The following is a 19,331-nucleotide window of genomic DNA, read 5'->3' on the forward strand; positions in this document are numbered from 1 at the left end:
TTAACTCTCCTATTGTCTAGCTGTGTGACTGTGGACAAATCATACGCTCTCCTGGTCTCACATTCCCATTTATCAAAATGGATATTGCATATGGTAAGTTTCCATTAGGTATGAACAAAGTGCCGTGGGAATTTAGGGGAACAAGTAACTCTCCCGGGGGAAGTCCCAGAAGAATTCACAGAGGAGGTGGTATTTGGTCTAGTCTGCGAAGGAAAAGTAGTTTTGCCTGCTGAAAAAGACAGGGACAGAAATGAGGGGATAGGATGGGACAAGGGTTGCTGTGTAGTTCCAGCAGTCATTGCAGTCACAATAAACAGCCGTCTGCAGAGACTATTACGGAAGGGGGTGTGTCATGGTGTATTCAGGGATTAGGGAAAAGCAGTGAATAACGGCACAAAGAGTGCAGAGACAGTGCTGTTAAATGAGTTTTGTTCAGGTTAGGTAGGACCTTCTGCAGCTCATTCAGTTTTGATTTTATCCAGAAGATAACAGGGGGCTAATAGGAACTTTTGTTTGGTTCTTATTTTGCAGTAGGACAAGATTATCGACATAGGATGAATAGATGGGAACATAAATGATGGTTAGTGGACCAGTTAGGAAGCTGTTACTATATATCAGGAAAGACATAAGGGTATGAATTTAAAACCTGGCAGGTTTTGAAGACATTTCTTAGAATTAACAAGACTTTGTGACTGGGGGGATGATGAGACTGAGAAATCAAGAGGGCTATGAAGTTTCTAATTGGAGAGGCTGAGGCATCATGTACCACACGACATTTGGGTCAACAACGGACAACGTATACAATGGTTGTCCCATGAGATTATAATGGAGCTAAAAATTTTCTATCCCCTAGTGACAGAACCGTTGGAATGTCATAGCACAATGCATTACCTTTTCTATGTTTAGATATACCTGTACTTACTATTGTGTTACAATTGCCCACAGCATTCAGTACATGAATGTGCAGGTGTGTAGCCTAGGAGCAATAGATATAACAAGGAAATCGCCTAATGACGTATTTTCTCAGAACATGTCCCCATTGTTAAGGGACACATGTATAGTGATCCTGTATAGACAGATTCTTGAAGCTGAGCATGCATCAGAATCATTGGTGAGCTTGCTTAAAATACACTACACTGGGCCCCATCCCCCAAGTTTAAATTTATTAATAGTCGGTCTGGGTAGGGCCTCAGAGCCTGCATTTCAGCAAGTTCTCGGGAGATACTGCTGCTGCTCTGGGGCCCACACTGCGAGAATCACTGATAATGGATTTAAGGGAGTAAAGAGTTAGTTTAAAAGGGAAGCAAGCTGATGGGTTAATTTCTAAGCACGTATTGTTTGAGGAGCCTGTGGGACATGTTGTATATTTCTTTATCATCCATCACCCCATTGGATGTAAAATCCAAGAAAGCAATGGTGTGTTTGGTTCACATCTGTATCCCCAGTGCCTAACACAATGCCTGGAACATATCTGCTGCTCAATAAAGATCTGCTGAATGAATGAAAGAATGTTGAATTGATCCAGGTAGAGAGGACCAGGAGGTGACTGGAAATACAGATCTATGAACTGTGGAGAGACGTCACAGTCACAGCTGTTCACATGGATTGGGATATACAGACTGAGGAAGGATGGTTGTAAAGAAGGCAGATAAAATCATTATAGAGCTGATGTTTTTCAAATCCTTAAGAATTCCAGTAGAATTAGGAATAAGAAATTCCACTGAGCTCATAAACTTTATAGGTTAGTGCCAACAGAGAGTGGAAGATGCAATTCATGTTTAGATTCTGTCATAGTTTGAGCAATAAGTATATGACCTGCAAAGCTGAAAACCACATCTTTTATTATAAAAGCATGGAAACAAACATTGAAGGACCATCCATGTGGCATGTTAAAGGAAGAATTTCTGCATTTGGAGGGAAGCTGGACTGGGTGCTCTCTCAGTTCCCTTGCACCTCTAATGCAGGATATATTAAGATTCCTAACTAAAGTGAGTGGGGAGCAATGGGTTCAATGTGAACTTGAAATGAGAGATATAGTAGTTGTGTGGGACAGTAGAGCCACCCAAAATTTATTTTAAAGTGAGAAACACAAGGATAACAAAAATACAAGAAAGAACTAAGATACTACAGGGAGAAGAAACATAGGAGAGTCAGGACACTGGTGAAGTGTAGGCTGTGACCCCAACACGCTGCAGAGAGCAGATGGACCATTTCAGCTCCTAGCCAAGACCATGCCACACACAGCAAAACAAATCTATAGACTAGGCAACTACTCTTCTATCGTCTCTTCCTCCTCATTAATCAGAAGTGAATAGATTCTTATGAGAAAATAAAGCTCTTGCTTATCAGAATATCCTAGAACATCCTTGTGCTGAAAGGTCACAATTCTAGCATCAGAAGCATCAAGAAAAGACACATACATTTTAACCCTGGCGCTTGTTCTCTCGATGGATTATTTCTAGAAAGAAAGCATATAAATCAGGCAACATTCTGCAGAGGAGAGAATTCTTTTTATCAGTAAAGGAAATTTGTGGCCTGATAGTGACAGAACGTTAGAATACGCTTTTACCTCTGCTACCGGTTTACAAATGCTTCAGAAATACACAAAGGATTTAAAGAAAAATAGGAGTACAGTGCCTCGGGGAGTACCGCTAGTTTAAATAACACATGAAAAGTATTTATGAGCCCGTTTTTATGAGGTGGTCAAAGAAAAGACCATCCAGCATGTAACATAAGACTGGCTGAAGAAGAAAGCCTTTCCAAACCACATTGGAGAGTTAAGCATGAATGGAATTTTATTTCAGTCTCTATTGCTTATTTAAATTAATGGTGTTTTCAGATGGGACCTAAATGATAATGCAGATCAAGGTGAGGCTTGCCAGGAAGAAAATATACTAGTCTATTATTCAAAGAATGTTACTAGGTAATGCTGAAATAATCTGAAATATATGGGTTTAGCAAAAGGGGATTTATGGAAGGGGTATGCAGTTGTAATACGCCCAAGTCCATTTTGAATTCCGTGGGTTGAGCATTTCACTAGAGCCAGGGCTCTGGAACTACTCCACATTCAGCAAATGTGGCTAGGTTGTCTACAGCCAAGGCAGCCAGAGCATTGTACACACAGAACCACAATATGTTGTCATAGCACCGGGGCTGTTCGGCTATAAAGTGGGCTGTTGTTCATTTATTCAGTTGTTCCAACTGACCCCTGTACAGAGCGCATGCCTTCAGCTTTATTCCTGCTAAGTGGCAATGGGTCTGAGCTAATCTACTCACCGTCTCCTTGCCAGGCCTCTTTGTGACAAAGAGCATGCCCTGGTGTGTGACAGCTGGCAAAGGTTATGGGTTGTGGATGCAGCCATGGAACAGAACAAAGATAACTGGCCCCTGGAGGCATTAAACTGAGATCCTTGGCCTCATTAATTCTCTATCTTACAATGAGCATCTGCCCCATGAGTTGTATCAGTAACAAACTGTAACGGTAAAGTGTTCCCTCAGGCCACCAGTTGATTGAGTTCCATAGCTCTGTCAAGAGTATTGATGTGTTTGGCCCTTAAATGAATGCTAAATGCTCCTGGTCATTCACTCATTTATTCCACAGACATTGATGAAGCACTGACTATATTCTAGGCAATAACCAAACTGATATGACTTTCTACCAAACTTCTTTTGGATACTAAAAACATAACACAGGGTACTAAATCTGAAATTAGCATTTCTGGATAAGAAAAAAGAAAGCCCCATTTTTTGTTTAAAATTTAAAATAGAATTAACACAGCATTCCCCCTCAAAAAGCCCACATTCCCAGTTCAGAAGCATCAAGCCCAGTTACTTATTTTATAAACCTCACATTTAATAGAAACATCATTGGATTAACTTAGAAAAAGAAATGTAATATTAGACAGTTTGCCATTTGTATATCCACACAATAGCTTCAAAATATTAGAAGGTGAGGAATAGGAAATTCGGTTTTCAATAAATTCAGTAAAACCATTAAATTGTTTTTCACTCCCTTTTATAACATCAAACCAATTTTATTATTAAGTTTCCCTTTAAACATTCACTTTCTTTTTCCCTTGGTCATCTATCTTCTTTATCCCCAAGTTTTTGGTTTGTGGTAGATTGGATAGTGCTGGAAATGACTGATGCATACCAGGCATTCGGACTTCTGCCCATTTAAAAGGGACCGTCAGCCAGTGCCCAGAGCAGCTTGGCGCACACAGAACCCCATCTCCTCAGTGCCCAGTCTCCCCTGCCCCTTTCTTTCCTTCCAGCCTCCTTGCCAGATGGAATAGTAGTTTACCAGCAGGAGGCAACTCCATCCTGTGACTCCCTCTATGCAAGACCACTGGTTAGAGAACAAACTTGTCTACTCTTCAGCACTTGTCAAGTACAACCCAAGGTCAATGGTCTCTTCTTCATCTGGTGGTGGGGATGACTCTCCAGAAGGCAGAGGAGACAGTTTAATTAGTTTTTATTTTTATTTATTTATTTTTTTTGAGACAGAGTCTCGCTTTGTTGCCCGGGCTAGAGTGAGTGCCGTGGCGTCAGCCTAGCTCACAGCAACCTCAGACTCCTGGGCTTAAGCGATCCTACTGCCTCAGCCTCCCGAGTAGCTGGGACTACAGGCATGCACCACCATGCCCGGCTAATTTTTTTTTTGTATATATATATTTTAGTTGGCCAGATAATTTCTTTCTATTTTTTAGTAGAGACAGGGTCTCGCTCTTGCTCAGGCCGGTCTTGAACTCCTGAGCTCAAACAATCCACCCGCCTCAGCCTCCCAGAGTGCTAGGATTATAGGCGTGAGCCACTGCGCCCGCCCTAATTAGTTTTTATTAAAAGCTAATCTGTAATTGCTCACTTTCCACTATAGTAAAGTGACTTTGAAAACATATCTTGCCATACCAAATATAGATCAAATAAAAACAGGATGCTGCCGCTATTTCATTCATTGCAGTCTTTACTATACATGGTGGAGGCTGGAGTTTCAGCTTTCTGAGCAACGATTCAAAAATCACTCCAAACTTTACCAGTACAATGCCATGTGATGGAAAGGGCTTTTAATTGTATTATGTATTTCTAGCCATATTTGAAAATCAAGAACCTATGATTCTTTTGTTCCATTAATCTGTCTCATGGTTTGGCAAATAAAGAATGACTTCTGCAAGCCCCTATTTGTTTGATTTTTTTCCTCGAAAACAAAGGACACAGTACCTCGAGTCTGTCTGATTAAGTTACTCTATTGGACTTTGTGCTCAAATTCTTCCTTTTCCTTGCCCAGAGGCAGGCATACTGTTTTAAAATGAAAAATTGTAATGGCTGAATCCAGATGCAGCCCAGTTTCTCCAAGAATATTTTGGATTATCTAGCAGTAACTTTATTTAGATTGTTCCAGTAGCTTAAAAGTCATGAACATTTAATCCTACCAGTGCTTTCCCAAGAGGCTACTTCAGTGCTTTCTCGTAGGTGATAGAACATTATTCATGAAGCAAAGCTTCCAGCAGCATCAATTGGTGATCACTGTAACTATAAAGAACACGGTGTTGGTCTTGGCTCCCTTGACAACTAAGTCTGAAATAATACTTTTTGATATAGATTTTTTTTAAGGATATCCCATAACCAAGAGGAAAATTCCAATTCATACTCTTAGCTGTTGAAATGCCATGGTTCAGATACTGCACTATAGAATGCCTATTCTACGCCAGGACTGTGCTAGGTTCTGGGATATTTGGGTTTCCCAGATGGCTTGGTTGCCATGGGATCCAAGGGCCTCTAAAAATAAGACAAGCCCTAACTATGACCAGCAGGGATCAATCAAGTTTCTTCTCTGCCTTGGGCACCACGTCTTGCAATTATATGAGATGCTGCAATTGCCTGTGGACTTTCCCTGGTTCATTCATTTACTTGCGATACTTGTTGAGTACCAACTTTGGACCAGGCACTGTTCTAGGTCCCAGGGCCATGCCTCTTGCAGAACCTGTACTCCACATCCTTAATTTTATAAGCCTTTTTTGGAGATAATTTTCCACAGATTGACCATGTTCTATGTGAAAGGTATTGTCTTAAGAAGGACAATTGGCATCAAGCTCTTCATTTAATCACGTACTCATTTAATCCCAGATTTATATAGTTTTTTAGGTAAAGCTTCAAGTCAATGCTTAACAAGAATATTTGAAGAAAAAAAGATTTTCTTTTACACTTCCTACGTATGTCCAATTTGTTTTTAAGAGGCAGGATTCCAATCTCACAGTCAGAAAATGTGGTGTTTAGGGTGGCAGTTATAATACTGTGACTATATTCCTCAAACCATAAATTGACATGTGGTCTGACAAGCATAAAGTGTACTTCTGGAGACAGTGGGATAGAATATTTGAAATCAGAACTGGAAAATTTGGGACATATGAAGGCTATAAATAGTGGGCAGAGACTGGGCTGGTTCCAGCAGAGACTTGATTCCTACTAAGAACCACATAATTAACCAGCCCCCATTTGTTACACGTATAAATACTGGTACATAAGAGAAGCAATTTAAACCAGCAGCGTAAACAAGCCAGGCCTGTGCCAGAGGGCTGCCTGGCACACACATCCTCGTTCCCAGAGCCCTGCAAAGCCCTGCGCAGGACGAGGCTGCCCCTGAGGAACTGACAGCACAGCTGGGAAACAAAGTAGACTGATGTTAAGGGCTGAGCACACGGCACAGCATGCTCGCTGACACGAACCAGTCCCTCTGCACTGCTGCTTCCTCCTAGAGGAGGAAGGTAGGATGATTTTATTAATACACAGCAGGTTCTAAGATGTCCATGCTTCTCCCCATGGGAGAATCCACTTTCTGCTCAGACGCATCAGGAAGTTCCTCATCCTACGTAGGCTGACAAAGCAATACTGTGATTAGAGGAAGACAGAGAAGAGCTAGAGCCGGGAGTTAGAGCAAGCAGCAGGCTTTTCACAGAGTATCTTTGAGGGAAGTCATGCTTCTTGGTTGCTTTGACACCATTATTAGGAACAAGGAAGGTATAACATCTCTCTGCAAAATATAGTAAGAGCCCTAATACCAGACTTTGACTGCTCCAACACAGAATGGCAATGAACAAGAAGTGTGTGGGACACAAATTTATCGGAATAATGGTAAGAAACAATCTGTTTGATGGGCCTTACTCATAGCTGATGCATAACAGACACTCTGCTAAGAGCCTTGAATATATCATTTGTAATCTCAACAATCCCTACTGTCATCTCACCTTTTACAGGTAAGGACATTGAGGCTGGGAGACACTTACCCAAGTTCACACTGCTTCCAGTTAATTATACAGTCTCAAATTGAATCTAAGTCTTCCAACTCCGTGACTCTAAACATAACACCCATGGCAAGAAGAAACACTTTAGAAATGGACTCATTCATCTCCAAAGAAGGGCCACAACAGAGACTCTTCTCCCAGCCTTATGGTTCTCACAGCACAAGCATCAGAATCACTAAGGAATATTTTGGAAATACAGATGCTTGGGCCCCATCCTGGAATTTCTGATTCAGAGGCCTGAGCTTGGGCCTGTATTCTGAAGAAGTTCCCCAAGCCACACTGGTGATTTCCATGCAAGCCTCCTATTAAGAACTTCTTGACAAACTCAGCTGTATGTGGCTGAGTTTCCACTTATTTCTTAGTGAGAATGCATTAGAAATCAACACCTCATGTTACTACTTAGCATTTGTCGTTTGTAGAAATGCACTTCTGATGAACATGCAGTAGTGGCCAAATAGCCTTAGTTCCTTGGTGGTAGTTCAGGCATTCTCTAAAACATTTTGAGATTTTTCATAAAATTCTAAGTTGACCCCAAGAGATTTTATATTAGGTTGATGTCTACTCTGAATGGCTATGACAAACTGGAAGGGAGAGGCAGTAGCAAGTGGTTTAGGTGTAGCTATGCAAACACCATGCAAACAGGGCTCAGGTGGCTTTTGGCAAATGAGTATGTAAATTTAAACATCTGGCAGACATCGTTGGACTGAGTGCAGATATTCCAAGAATACTAATCTCTACAAATTACTCAAAATAGGAAGGCAGAAAGGATCAAGAAAATGAATTAGTCCATTTCCATAATCTTCATCTGAAATTTTTTGGTGTTGCTATCATAGAGATGGGTAGGAAAAAAAATTGGACCAAAATATCCAAATCTACATTTCTGTGTTAACTCAAGTGTCAGAGGTTATACATTGTTTCATGTCTTAAACACGTCATAGAAGAATGGAGCTAAACACATTGCCCTGGACTCTTGGCATGATGCTGGAAAGAGCACAATGCCAAGGGCAGTTGACATTCTCGACCTGCCTCTGCTGTTTGGTGACTTAGGTAAAAGTTTTGACGTCAATGCCTCAATTTCTCAATCTGAGAATCTGGGCAAAGAGGAAGAAGGGGGAATGTTGGTAGATGAGAGACACCACATTTGTACTATACTTACGCTCTAATTGCAAACTACCCACAGTTATGTATATTCTGTTTTAAGTACTTTATAAGAGTCAGATGTGGAATTCCCTGTGGTGGTGGTTGTTTTAACTCTCTAGAAACTTGAAGGCAAGCAAGAACTAAAAAGGACCTAAAGAAATAGGCCTTAAGAATTAAATGTTTTGAATATTTTCCTTCCTAATTGTTTGGTAGAGAAGGAGAATACATACTATCATCAGTGGAGTGCTTTTGAGTGAATCATAATCACGTGCATGTACAAAACCATCCGCGAAGTCTACATGTGCAATTAAATGCCTGATTATGTTTAAAAAGCCCCTGAATTTTTTGCTCCCTGACTACACCCTCAGGAAAACACACAGTAGCCTTCCCTCTTAAGTACTGGTTCTTTAAAGTGTTTAAACGCCATGAAAGTGAACTGTGTGCCCAATTAGGGGTGCAATTGCCAGCTCGAAGCATGAAACTCAGCTTCTCCCCTGCCTGCTGCACTGGCTAACTCTCCAGATGCTAGTTACCGGCACCAAAGGGCACATTAATCGGCTTCCTCTGTCAACCTGGGGGGCTGAGCGAGGAAAGCGTTGGATGCTTTATTTGTCAGCCTTAGAGATGGCATAAGGGAGAAAAAGTCAAACCAATAGTTTTATAGTGATTCCTTGAAGGGCTTTTATTTATTCTTCAATTAAGCGATTAAAAACTACCCTCAGATATTGCCCTGCTGCTGTGGAGAGAGGTAGGTAGGGTGGGAAGTGAGGAAAGAAAGATAGGGACTCTTCCTTTAATTTGATCTCTCAGTACAAATCCAGGTCAGGCCCTTTCCGGTCCACTGACGAGAGACTATGGACTACCAAGGTGGACCCACTACCAGGGACCCACAGCACATGTGCTGAAAAGATCCTGCAGTAAGAATTCAGAATATTCTCTACTTGGAAGTCATAGGTAAATGTCTTTCATCAAAAGGTTTCACATTGGTTATCCATTTCCTTAAGTAACTGGGATATAAACGCCAGAGAAGACATGAATAAAAAAAATAATAATCAAAAGAACAGCTCAAAACAAAGCAAGGAAAAGAAGCCAGGAAACCCAATGCTGGATCAGAGTATGAGGACAGGGCTTGGTCATGACAAATGAGATGAGAACACAGGTTTGGCACCTTTCACTTAAACTCTTAGGGAACAGTTACTACATCAGGTGTTCGTTATAGTTGTCAGTGTTGACGATACAACAGTAAACCAACTGATAAAAGTCATGGCCAGCAGCAGACCTGCTGGGAGGTTTGGGATGAGGAACATGCCCCTGTGGACTCAGGGCATCTTTTAGCTCTCCGTGCAGATTCCAAAGTCCGAGCTGATGCGCGAGTGGTGTGTGAGCTGCAGGAATACGTGTGCTGTTGGCACAGGGCTCCAGCCTGCAAGTCAGGACTCTGACTTATCGGTATATGTTTTACTTCTGTCTTGTTTGTCTAGGATGCTGCATTTCTACATTCAAAGCATGTTTAAAAAATAAAACAAACAAAAAATAACCTGTCTTAACATGCCTTGCCTCCTTCTTAGTTGGCTTCGGAGCAAAAATTCCAGCTGCTGATGTTCATGCCTCACCACGAAACAGGGCTCGACCTCTCACTGGCAAAGTTCTCCTCTGCTGGGTGATGAGCACACAGCTCTCCGGGCCTGCCCCGCACACTCTGTCCTTGCTCCTGCCAGAACAGCTCTGTGTGACTCTCATGACCGAGTCACAAGCAAAACAGTTGAAGTGGTGTGACACCAGCCCCAGTCTCAGAGAGAAACGCGGTGGTTATGCCTCAACGTAAAAGACAAGATATATTTATGAAGTAAATCAAAATAATTATTTGAAATTTATTCTTACTAAAAATATGCAACCTTGGTATATAGTACTAATAACATGGCAGGGATCACAGACACTGTCTTCGTTTTGATACTTGGGGATGACAAATAAGAAATATGGACAGCTATAGGCACAGAGAAGGAAAGCACAGGCTGGATGGTGGCTGGGTTTTATGGTAATCAGTGAAGTGCTGGGATAAACGCTTTCATTTTGAAGGGATCCATTTAGTCATAGTTATTGATCATTAGTGGATCTAACATAATTATAGGCTATATTGAGTCATGATAGTTATGTGGCTTCCACTGAACTGTAGAAAACAGAGCTGGGAAAATCCCACAGAGCTGAAGCTTTGTTTATGTAATGGGAAATCTATCCTACAAAGGACACAAGGCAGAATGCTACAGGGGAAGTACTTCGTGACTAGAAGTCAGAATCTTCTAGCACTCTAATTCATCTTAAAACTTTACCCTACTTTAAATATCCAATGGGTTTAAAAGGACTGAGAAAATATTTGGGGTACCCTGATACGCTATGACACAGAAGCTTCTGGGCTCATTTTTGGTTGCAAACAGAAAGCCAACAGCACTGACGTTGCCTCAACATGTCAAGGGCTCCACGCCAGGCACCGTCCTTCAGGCTGCCATCCTGTTATTGCCATTCTTAAAGTGATCTGTATCCATGCATTATTCCTTCTTTCATAAGCGCCGTGAAGAGGGGAACTACCTTCCTCAGTCTTCTATCCACATTGTGTTAAGTGCTGCATGGTAATGTTTGATGAATGAGAAAAAAACACGATGACACTTCCAATCTAATTTCAAAACTCTTTAGGCTACATCTGATACCAAAGCTCCATGTAATGATGCAATGAAATTGCAGCAAGAGTTTAATATGCATCTGGGTTATTGTTTGTCTACCTAACTCAGACAACTAGGATCTGGGGTCCTAAAACCACAGCCACAGTTAAAGGAGAGAGAAATGCTCAAAACACACCTCGCGCGCTGTGTATATGAATGAGGAAGAGCTCACAATGCTTGATAAGAACATCATTAGCAGAAGTATCCTAGCAGCCACCATTTATTATTTAAATAGGTACCAGACAATAGTTAAAATGCTTTATGTTTGTTAACTCATTGAGTCCTCACAACAGTCATGGGAGGTAGCTACTATTATTTTTCCATTTTTAGATAAAGAAACCAAGGTAGAGAAAAGTTAAGTAATTCCTAAGGTCTCACACGAAGTGGTAGGTACACCAGGAATTTGAACCGGGCCCATGCATTCAATAGCTGTCCCCTACACATCACAGCAAACAGGGACAGTATGGACACTGTGCTGTTCCCTGCACATGAGTGTGTCAGTCTAGCCAGACCTCAGCAGGGAGAGCTGTACCCACCACGCTAACTGGGCTGCTTCCTTTAGGAGACCAAATGCTTTTAGAAACTGTGTTTTTACTGTGAGAGGGATGGAAAGGAGAATACTGACATGAGAGAGTAATATCTGTTTTTATAATAAGAGCCCATTCTTACATGTTTGCAAAGGCAGTTTCAAGCACACTAAGATGTGTGTGGACAAAATGACCCAGGTGGATGGAGCTGAAGAGCACAGGAAAAGATGTGTACAGTGACCTTTCGGCAGAGGTCACAGTGTGCAGGGAAGCAGGTACGGCCAAGGCTACACAATAGAGTAAGGGGAAGCAGCTTGCTCCTGGATCAGTTCCTTCAGGGAAACATTTACAAGCAAACTGATGAAAATGTTTTTAGAATTTACCATCGCTTTAGGCATCAACTGTCCACAGCTTGGGCAATGGGATCATTTCATGTTGAGAAGTTAATATTGAAATTGCTGCCCAAACTAGTTAAATATAATGAGAGCTCCTCCTGACTCAAACCATGAGAAGGAAAAAAAAAAACAGGCCCACATTAATGAAGCCCAGAATGGCTGAGACTATTCATTAGCATTGCTCTTGCATAAATTGCCCAATTCTTTAAAAGACCAGAGGCTACGATATTCTGAGGCAGGAAGCTAATCAATTTCAGAAGAAGAAATTTTGCAGACCCTTCTTGAGTGTGTCACATCCTAGATCATAGCAAACCCCTGCTGTTTCACTAACTATGCGAGAGGTGCGCATTCTACCTACAGGTTGGTCCGCGCACCAGTGCAGGTGTACGGTCTCAGTGCTTTGCCGGCACCTCAATCATGCAGAAGAAAGGCATTGGGCTGACAACTTCAGATCAACTCCTCGACAAGCTTTCTTTCATCCAAATGGCCTAGAACATGCTTTCCCAACAGGGGCGATAAAGGTGGCAAAAATTGGTCCTTGGATGATGAGAAAAAAATTGTTTCATGTATAAAGTGTAGATATACACCCAGTACATAAACAGATATAGTGTATCTGTAAGATTAAAATTCCATGGTGGATGGAACCATTAGAGAAAAAAAAAATGTATAAAAAACCTCCTTAGCAGGAGCCAAAATTAAAAGAAAAAAAAAAGTGTTGAGGAGCCTACAATAGAGCCTATGAAACAAAAAGATGATCATTCTCTCGGCCGGGCGCAATGGCTCACGCCTGTAATCCTAGCACTCTGGGAGGCCTAGGCGGGTGGATCGCTTGAGGTCAGGAGTTCAAGACCAGCCTGAGCAAGAGCAAGACCCCCGTCTCTACTAAAAAAAAAAATAGAAAGAAATTATCTGGCCAACTAAAATGTATATAGAAAAAATTAGCCAGGCATGGTGGTGCATGCCTGTAGTCCCAGCTACTCGGGAGGCTGAGGCAGTAGGATCGCTTAAGCCCAGGAGTTTGAGGTTGCTGTGAGCTAGGCTGACGCCACGGCACTCACTCTAGCCTGGGCAACAAAGCGACACTCTGTCTCAATAAAAAAAAAAAGAGGATCATTCTGGGCATCAGGGATTATTGGGAAAAAATATTTCACAATCCCCAAATACATAATTGAGAAGAAAGATCTTTTTTTCTATTGTTTTCCCATTCACAATCAATAGGGAAGTTCAACTGGCCTCCTGGGTTTTTGATCTCATTTCATTATTTGCTTTAAATGTTGTAGTTCCAAGAACAGCAAAGATAGAGTGGGAAAAGCTCAGGATTTTGAGGAAGACAAACTGTGTTTAAATCTTGGGTTCTGATGCTAGTCTGGATCCTTGAATGAGATTCTTAATCTCTATGATATGTGTTTAAGAACTCTTATCTTGTTGGCCATGGTTAAGATTTTTCTGAAATATGTAGCAAAATGCCTGCTATGAAATTGGTAATCGATAAAAGTCAATTATCATTACTCCACTTTGCCCAGTTTCAAGGTAAAATAATCAATAAAACACCTTTAGGAAGGGTGGTCACTGGGTAAAAAAATCAAACTGTGTGTTCTTTCTGATGTTATGAAGCATCATACATTATTATATAAAATAGAAATACTAGCTATAGCACCTTAAGGTACACTAAGCAAAGGAAAAAAATAGTTCTAATATAATTAGTCATACACTATTTATTTTGTCTCTCTTGAAGGATCAAATATTACAATATATGCTAAACTCACACTACAAATGTAGAGAGTTATTAAAGATTTAAGTTGGATTTCTTACTTGCTGGTAGCAAACTGTTCTGGCTCATTAAGAGCTATGCTGATACAAAGAACTCTTAAAACTCAACAATAAGAAAATAACCCAATTAAAAAATGGGCCAAAGATGTTTTTATCACATAAATTAACATTTATTTTGTTAATGTATCTTTTTCACTGCCATGACATCTGAATAAGCACTAAACTCTTTAAAGACTGACCTTAGTAGAGCAACATTATAGGAGACAATTTAAAATTTTTTTCTTTTTTAAATAAAAAAAGTTTTAAGTAAAAGAAAAACTCTACATATTGCATTCCTTAACAAATATCCAGGAAAAAATTTAACTCATTTAAATATTTTTGATTTTATTGAAGCATAAAATATTGAATTCTACATTTTTAAACACTATTATTTTAAAAATCAGGCCAGTCTCTTCATACTGCCAGTATGTTCCAGTACTTCTGAATCTAGAATATATTTCTAAAAAATCTTGAATTCTCCAGCACTTTTCAATGAGACAGTAATAATAAAACTTCTTGGGGCTTTCCTTGAGGTCTTCCCATTTTTCTTTCCATTTTTTTTTCAATTGATGCACTTTATATCTCTCCGACAGTCCCTTAAGCTCCTTCAAGATATTCTGATTTGCTTTTTCTAGAATATCAATCAATTCAGTTACAATTCTTCAGTCGTTTCTGGTGATATTCATTATTGCAATTCCAGTTCTCCCTACTCTTCCAGTCCGCCCTATTTGGTGAACATATTCTTCAATGTTTCACAGAAAGTCATCATTATATATGTGAGTAATATTGTGAATATCCAGACCCGGAGATGCTAAGTCCGTAGCAATTAGTATTCTCACTTTTCCTGTTTTAAAATCCTCTAATGCTTTCTCTTGATCTCTCTGTTCTCTACTACCATGCAACGATTCCACTGATACATGTCGGAGAACCAGGTCACTTGATAAATGATCTGCAGTGGCCTTTTGGCAAACAAAGACAATGACTTTGTCATTGGGTGACAAATGCCTTAGAAATGTTTGGATATGACTTCATTTTTCTTCCTCTGTCGTCATAATCACACTTTGCTCTGCTGTGCTCACAGCTACAAGATCCAATGTTCCAACGCAGACAATCATCGGTGCTTTCAAATAAGATTGCGCGAGTTGCCTAACAGCATATGGCCAAGTTACGCTTGTCATAATAGTCTGCCTATTTGGGTGCACATCTAACAAAATCTTTATAATCTGGGGTTCAGATCCCATGTCTAGCATCTTATCTGCTTCATCTAAAACCAAGTAGATTACGCTTTTCAAGTTGACAAAGTTATTCATTTGCAGATCATTCAACCTTCCAGATGTTGCAATGATTACATCTATACCTTTTCTAAGATCTTCTATTTGTCGGTCTCTATCTCCATTGCCATATACAGAAACACTCCTAAGCCCTTTATATGAATATTTAGAACATTCAGATTCCACTTGAATAACTAATTCACAAGTGGGCGTAAGAACTAGTATACCAGGTCTGTTCCTTTTTCCTCTAACTTTTGGTTGACCACCTAGGTGAATAAACCCAGGCATTAAATAGGACAATGTCTTTCCTATTCCTGTTTGGGCTACTCCTGGAAGGTGTATTTTTTGTAGAATAGGCCATGATTGTGACTGAATAGGTGTTGGCTTTTGAAAACCTTCCTTTTTAATGTTTTCTAAAATTTCAGGGTAACACTGAAAGGCATCAGCAAATGTGCAGGTAGGATTAAGGATTGGATGTTTTTCACCATCTTTCGAGTCATCACACATTATATTAAAATTTTCCTTTTTCCAGTTGTCTACTTGCACTTGTGTCACTGAGCTTGTTATTGTTGACTCTTTGTACAAGTTTTTCTCAATTGGAGGTAAGTCAACTTTGCATTCTGAATAATAATTTTCTTCTTGTTTCTTAACAAAATAATCTATCACTGCTTTTGCTTTTGTTTGTATCGCCTTGGTGCCAAATATTTTCACTAATGATTCTGGATGTCCTTTTATTATCTGTATATTGGTACTTGCTGTACTTTGGATAGCTTTTATTTTTGACCCACCACGACCGATCACCAGGCTGATGAAGTGGTTCTTTAACACAAAACAAAGGGGCGGTTCCTGGAGGCCAGCAGCTCCAGCCCCCAGGAGACCAGAAGGTTCTGTCCTGCCACCACCTCTGCCATGCCTACATGCCCTGGGGACCTGTGCGTTTGGCCTCCTCCGCTAGTCTCCTCGCTGGAGCGCATGATGCTGGAGCTTTACCAGGAAGCAACAACTCAACTGGAAGCTCTGGTTCCTGTTTCTTGCCAAGACATGGTTCTAGGCACTGTTATGCAGTCCCTCTTTCTATTTACCTACATCAGTTCTGATGATGACTGCTGACGTCTCATTAGATTAGGATGACAAAATCATCAACTAAAATGATTTTGCACTATGTTATTATCAGGAGATGATGGCATAGTGGATGTTCTGAGTAGCACTGCTGACACAGGTGACTCTTATATGCTTAATAAACAGAATTCTATTAGAAAAGACCACTGGGAAAAGTAGTGACTTTCATTTGCAAAAGCTTTTGTGTCACGTGTTTGGCAGACTACATGATTATAATATTAAGAACTGGTGTGTTGACATCATTCCAGTCCACTCTCTAACACCCTTGTGTGTGGTCGTAGGACTACTGTAAAGACCTTAAAAGTCATACCACCAACGAATATAAATAGATGGCAAATAAGCATATGAAAAGATATACCACATCATACATCAGGAGGAAATGCAAAATAAAACAACAAGATACCACTACATATCTATTAGAATGGCCAAAATCTGGAATAGTGACAACATCAGATGTGGGTGAAGATGTGGAGTAACAGGAACTCTTATTCATTGTCGTTTGGAATGTAAAATGGTACAGCCACTTTGGAAGGCAGTTTGGCAGTTTCTTAGAAAAGCAAACATCCTTACCATAAGACCCAGGAGTTGTACCACTTGATATTTACCCAAAGGAGCTAAAAACTAGTGTCTACACAAAAACCTGCACATGGATGTTGATGGCAGCTTTAGTCATGATTACCCAAACTTGGAAGCAACTAAGATGTCCTTCAGTAAGTGCATGGATAAACAAACTGTGGTACATGTAGACAACAGAGTATTATTCAGTATGCAAAAGAAATGAGCTGTCATGCCATGAAAAGACATGGAGAAATCTTAAATACATATTACTAAGTGATATTACAAATAAGTTAGTCTGAAGAGGCTACATAGCATGTGATTCTAACTATATGGCATTCTGGAAAAGGCAAAACTATGGAGATAGTAAAAAGATCAGTGATGGCCAGGGATTGAAGATAGAGGGAGAACTGAATAGGCAGAGCATAGAGGATTTTTAGGGCAGTGAAAATACTCTGTATGATACTGCAATGGTGGGTACATGTCATTACACATTTGTCCAAACCATAAAATGCACACTACCAAGAGTGAACCCTAATGTAAACTATGGTCTTTGGGTAATTATGGTTGTCAGTGCAGATTCATCGATTGTAATAAACCCTCCTGGTGGGGATGTTAATAATCAGGGAGCCTGTGCTTGTGTGTGGGGATAGAGAGTGTACGGGAAATCTCTGTACCTTCCTTTTAATATAGGTTCATTATTTGCAGTCAACTTAAAGCTGCTCTAAAAAAAATGAAGTCTTAAACAAAAAGAGGTATGTAGACATTTAAAGGTTTGCAAAGTATAAATGTCAAAAGGCAATCCTTATATTTTTGGATTCCAACAAATTGACTTTGGTTCAGGATGTTTCTTATGAGATAATGTACTTGCTGCCTACTATCCAAAGGTAATAATGTTTCAGCTCTCTAAAGTTAAAAAATAAATATAAGTTGTAATTATTTCTTATATTTTACCATGACCGCTAGATGTTCTATATGTAACAAGAAAATTATACTAAATACAACAATTGACCTATGTGGTCATATATCCAAAATTATAGTTCAATATTTCTCTAGCTATTATGTGGAAGAAAGAATGAAGACTTGATTTTCCCATTGCGTTGGTTGATTGGCCAAAATGAACATCATTAATCACTTTGTTGGTGGTTTTGGAGACTCAGTGCAGGAGACAGCCTCAGAAGAACAAAATCAGCTGCCCTATTTTTTTCACTCAGCCACATTACAAAACATTTGTGCCTTTGCACCTCCAAATTAACAATACCTTGTGTGTTTCCCAAGGACAAAAACTACATCCCCTGCAGTTGCTGGATCCCGACCCAGCAGTACTGTGATGATGGTGGTGATAGGGGTGGCGGTGAAAACTCATTCTTGCTTTTAATTGAGTGTTAACAAATAACTGCAGATTAGACAGCAACTAATAACTGAGGTGAGAACTTATGAAAAATCTAAGGGTTGATGGTGTTTTTGCACTTTAAAACGTGTCCCTCAAAGACTTGAAATGAATTCAGGTGAAACTGGAGGTATAAGAATTGACAGTTAGAAGCAGGTAGCCTCACCTAAAATTTCCTCAAAAAACTACAGAACTGCATGTTTTGTAGCCTCCTCTAAGGAGAATGGTGCAGAGTACTTTGGCAGTTTCTTTCCTAACTGGAAATACCTCTACTCCAAACAGGATTCCACAAAGGGAAGCCCAATTCCAGATGCCTAAGCCAGAACCAGATCTCCCAGGGACTGTCCAGATCTTCCAGGGACTGTCCCCTCTAATCCTGATCCTGGTGCCTGAGGAAGCTGACAACAGACAGACCCAGAAATGCCATTGCCATGACAGTCACCAGCTACAGAAGAGACATAAGTCTACCTGGCTCATCTCCTTGCTGGGCCTGGGGATCGTGCTTTCCTGGAATTTCTTCATGATCTCCACCAAGTTCTTCACAAACTACCTGGATTAGCTCCGAAATGTATTGCAGACCATGCTAAGCTTAGCAGGTATGCCCAAGGCCATGGCTGCTTCCCTGGTGCTTTGCCTGGAGTAGGTATTCCTTGTACTATCCTCAATATATCCTGACCTTATGTACCATTCGGCTCTTCTCTTGCCCTCAACTTCTTCCTGCTCAAGCAGATATGCTAGTTCCTGGGGAGTCTAAGAGCCAGGTGGCCCTCCTAATGTTGTAAGGGCTCACAGCCATCCTTATGCAAGGATACCTGGAAGCCTGCACTTTAGTGCCATCACCATCATCACCTTGTTCAGGGAGGGCCATCCTGCAGAGCAGCTAGGTGGCCCCCACATTGTGACTGGCCAGAGAGACCTTCACCTGCCCGCCATGATGAGGTCTGTGTGGTCCTTTTCCCCTGACTGCCCCCACTGGTACCAGGCTGGAATTCTACTGCTATCAACAACAGCTCAGGGTCAAAGCCCTGGGGAACAGAAAGCATAGATGTGCCTGATTTGTAAAGAAGACTCAGGTGTTGACAGGAGTGTCAGATTTCAGCCCCCAACCAGCAG

The 19,331-nt window shown here is 40.6% G+C and overlaps 1 protein-coding gene across 1 annotated transcript in view; it reads right to left on the bottom strand.

Annotated features, from left to right (window-relative positions):
• Positions 1-19,086, bottom strand: part of LOC123644417 (probable ATP-dependent RNA helicase DDX43) — a 29,708-nt gene extending 10,622 nt beyond the window's left edge. The window contains 2 exon segments of the mRNA XM_045560476.1: positions 14,323-16,067; positions 19,031-19,086. Of these exon segments, the coding sequence (XP_045416432.1) occupies positions 14,323-16,067; positions 19,031-19,086 (1,801 nt within the window).
• Positions 19,087-19,331: the final 245 nt, after the last annotated feature.

Source organism: Lemur catta, chromosome 9 (genome assembly GCF_020740605.2).
Source record: "Lemur catta isolate mLemCat1 chromosome 9, mLemCat1.pri, whole genome shotgun sequence".
Classification (NCBI taxonomy): domain Eukaryota; kingdom Metazoa; phylum Chordata; class Mammalia; order Primates; family Lemuridae; genus Lemur; species Lemur catta.